The sequence below is a fragment of the Grammomys surdaster genome, unplaced genomic scaffold, assembly GCF_004785775.1.
Source record: "Grammomys surdaster isolate TR1022 unplaced genomic scaffold, NIH_TR_1.0 126278, whole genome shotgun sequence".
NCBI classification, from domain to species: domain Eukaryota; kingdom Metazoa; phylum Chordata; class Mammalia; order Rodentia; family Muridae; genus Grammomys; species Grammomys surdaster.
Genome location: NW_021621078.1, coordinates 8,571,010 through 8,575,287, shown reverse-complemented (window position 1 = coordinate 8,575,287; position 4,278 = coordinate 8,571,010). Strand labels below are relative to the sequence as shown.

Below are 4,278 nucleotides of genomic sequence, written 5' to 3'. Positions count from 1 at the left end.
AAGGGAAGGGAAGGGAAGGGAAGAGAAGAAGAATCCTTGGTAAGGCCTCACATAACAGGAAAGTCCCCAGAGTTGAGACAATTGTATTTTGTGTCTTTAAAACTCCAGCTCCTCACCAGGCAGTGGTGGCACACACCTTTAATCCCAGCATTTGGGAGGCAGAGGCAGGTGGATTTCTGAGTTTGAGGCCAGCCTGATCTACAGAATGAGTTCCAGGACAGCCAAGGCTACACAGAGAAACCCTGTCTCGGGATAACAAAGATAGAGGGGGGAGGGAGGGAGAGAGGGACGGAGGGAGGGAGAGAGAGAGAGAGAGAGGACTCCAGCCCCTGTCTGTTGGTGGCATATGTTTTTACTATTTTATTGGGTCCTTATACTTTTACCTCCCTTCCAACATTTATTTTACCCTAATCTCCCTCAACACTAGGTAAGAGAGGAAAAAGGGTTAGAGGGAAAGGGGGATGTAGACCTCTGTAGGCTGCTTTCTGCTGATCAGGGGCATTAGGTTCCTTGGGGTAAGTCTAATCTTTGTTGTCAGAATATCCAGAAGTCCAGAAAACCAGCAATAGCAAATGCAACAGCAAAAACATCAGCAGGATGAAGCAACAGCAGTAGCACAAAGAGAACTTCAGGCATAATTAAGTTCTTAATACTATAACTAGAAAATATTTGATTTTATTATTCATTTTTCTTACTGTGTATTAATTGTAAAAAGTTAGGGTCTAGTTAGGACTTTTCTACCCATGAATATAATGTATTTTGATCATATTAACTCTTTCTCATTTATCCCTCTCTCTCTCTTTTTCCTTCCCACCACTGGTAGTTCCTCCCCTCAAAAAGTAAAGGGTGGTGGTGGAGGTGATGGTGGTGGTGGTGGTGGTGGTGGTGGTGGTGGTGGTGGTGGTGGTAGTGGTGGTGGTGGTGGTTTTTCTTTGCTTTGGTTTGGTTTCTCACATTTATTTATTAGGGAATTTGCATGTGAAAGTCAGTTCTGTCCTTCCATCACATGGGTCCTGGCAAAGGATCAAACTCATCAAATTCAGCAGCTAGCACCTCTACCCACTGAACCATCTTTTTGGCCAGGAAGAAAAATGGTTTGAGCACGCCATTCTACTAGTGAACCAGATAGCCACTAGCACAGTTTTTAAAAGTGTGTGTTACTATATCATACCAAATAAACTGATGTATATGATGGTGTAGAAAAAGACCTGTGTAGTTTTAATTTTTAAAAAATTTGTCAGCATCAAGTATTAACTTTTCTTTTAAAGATAAATAGTGCTATTTTGAATGTTGTGGGACCTTTAGGAGGTGGGGCTCAGCTGGCAAAAGTATGGGTGGTTCTCTGAAGATTTGGCCCATTTCTTGTTCCAGCTTGATTCTCTGCTTCCTCTTCCACATCAGTGAGCTACCCTACATACTCCTAGCCACTGATGGAGACACTCTTGCCATCACACATCCTGAAACCATGAGCCAAAGTCAAGTTTTCCCTCCATAATTTATTCTATCAGGGGTTTTGTCATGACAGTGAGGAAAGTAACTAACAGACTTGGGTCCAGTCTTCTATCTCCACCACCCCTAAGTTCGAGAAAGCTATTCATGTAGACGCAACAATAGGCTGTCTGATTGGGCATAGTCAATGCACAGTTGTAGGAGAGCTTCAGCAGAGAGAAGAAAGCAAAGTAAATTCATTCTCTAACTAATTACAGGTTACTTCATCTTTAAATAAATTCTTATCTCTTGCCAGGCAACTGGCATGGGACAGCTGTCCATCACTATCCATCTCTGTCTCTCTCCCTGGCTGGTGTTTTAACTGTTCATCCCCCAACACAGTAGGTCCTAAGCCTATTTGCTGCTAGCCTCAGAGTTGTGGCTCCCTATATTTCCTTACATTCTAAGTTGTAACGTTTTACTGACTCATTGGTATTGAATTGATTGCATATCTGATTTTTTAAGAAAGAATGTTAATAAGTATCTTGGGCTACCCCCACCCAAGTTATCAGTTTCGACTACAGTGCTCTTCCTGTCTAGCCTTAGAAGTTCTAGGGACAAAATTATGTGCCACCACTTCAAGCTTTCTCACTTCTTATGAGATACCGAAGTCTGACTAACTTTCTTTAACGTTATAACTAATCAAAACTTCCATTAAAGTAATCAAACACATAAAAGTTATTGTTAAAAATAATATTAATGATTAATGTCATTTTGGTCAATATTTATGGAGTCTGAAGAGCCTAGAGAAACATTAAACATGAAGTAGGCAGAAAAACACTTACCCAGGTTAGGCTCTTCAAAGATTTATTCAGATAGGTAAATAATACCTGGTCTAGTTTTCTCTAACCATAATCACAAACTAGTATTTTCATCCACTTATTTCACATTTATTAAGTGTTATTGATTCATTTTTTATGTCCAAAATTGTAAAGAAACTGCAATATATAACTGCATGAATCTTGCCCACACATGCTTATAAGGGTAACAGAGTGATCAAATATAATAAATAAAATGCTCATGCAAACAGTAATCTATAGTCTTTAAATCATGAGCTAATGTGAGCATATCCTGTGACACAGGTAAAACAAACAATATCAGCCCAATTTCCTACATGATGAAGTCAACGCTTAGACTCCCAACTCCACTCTGCTAGTCAGTCGGCTGGTGAGAACACAGAGCTGTGTGCTGCACTCTGCCCAAGGGAACAGAAACATGTGTTGAAATCAGTGAATTCCATAAGTTACCTCCACACACCATCAGAAAGCTCCCAAGGAAAGGGATTCCAAGCAGGAAAGATGACAAGCAGCTCCTTGCAGAGGTGACATTGAAGCTGGATTTCCTAGTGCTTCTGACTGGGGACCACAGTATCTGCTGTGCCTTGTCTCACATAGGGGATGAGGAGGAGGGGCGGTGGAAGAGTTTCCTCAGAGCAGCCTTCATATCCCGGTTCCTCAGGCTGTAGATGAAAGGGTTCAGCATTGGGGTCACTGCTGTGTACATCACTGTTATCAGTGCATGCTTCAGACTGTAACTGGTCAGGGGCCGGAAATACATGCCCATGACTGTCCCATAATACAAAGACACCACTGTCAGGTGAGAGCCACAGGTGGACAAGGCCTTGAGGAAGCCCTTGGTGGATGGAACCCGCAAGACTGTGGAAAAGACCCGGACATAGGAGATGATGATGCACAGCAGTGGCACAGAGAAGACCCCCACCCCGAGGTACATCATCTTCACATTGAAGCGGATGTCAGAACAGGACAGCTGGAGCAAAGGAGTAATGTCACAGTAGAAGTTGGCCACATCCTTATTGCCACAGAAGGACAATCTAGCTGTGAGTAGGGTGTGGGGCAGTGCATTGCTATTTCCAATCACCCAGGACCCAGCAACCAACAGAACACAAAGTCATGGACTCATAATTGTTGCATAATGAAGTGGGCGGCTGATGGCCACAGCTCGGTCATATGCCATTGCGGCTAGTATATAACTGTCTGTATTTGCCAAGCCTATCATGAAGTACATCTGTGCCATACATCCCCCAAAGGAGATGGCCTTGCTACCCAAGAGATGGTTGGCCAACATCTTGGGGATAGTTACAGAGGAGAAGAAGATGTCAACAAGGGAGAGGTTGGCCAGAAAAAAGTACATGGGGTTATGAAGGCGAATGTCAGAGTGAATGGCTAGGATGATGAGCATGTTCCCAATAACTGTGATGGGGTAAATGAACAGGAAGAGGATGAAGAAGAAATATTCCTGCTCCCGCTGCCTTGTAACTCCTAGGAGAGTGAAATCTGTGGTAGAAGACTCGTTTTCTTCTCTCATGGCTCCTTCAACATGAAATCAGACATGAACCCAGAATGATTATGCAATTATTATCTTTATGTTACCACCCCCATCTAACAGTTGACTCCCTCTACACGTGAATCTATAAAACTCAGAGTCACACAATATAGAGAAATCTCTGTTGATCAAGGGTACAGATGGTCATTTATCTGTGAACACAAATCAAGTCTACGAAATAAGGGATCTGTAAACAGAAATGTTCATTTTCCCCACCAACACCACCATTCAATATTTCATTATTTCATGATTAAAGTTCACATTGCATGATTTGGATTCACAGTTTGACCTCAAAGAAAAGTCACAGGCATGAGACAAGTAGGATTATTTCTTATTTGTTCAACATATAGGACATAGTCTCTGCTCCTAAGAGCCTTACAGTTTCAGGGAGAGGCCAGAATCACACTTGTCTCGTTAACCATCATATGAAAGGCAGCCTTTGGAATG

The 4,278-nt window shown here is 42.3% G+C and overlaps 1 protein-coding gene across 1 annotated transcript; it reads right to left on the bottom strand.

The window, feature by feature from the left end:
- Positions 1–2,874: 2,874 nt before the first annotated feature.
- Positions 2,875–3,813, bottom strand: LOC114613779 (olfactory receptor 1A1-like). Its single transcript, XM_028759140.1, is given in 1 exon segment — positions 2,875–3,813. A coding segment is annotated over 1 exon segment (939 nt).
- Between the last annotated feature and the right edge of the window lie 465 nt (positions 3,814–4,278).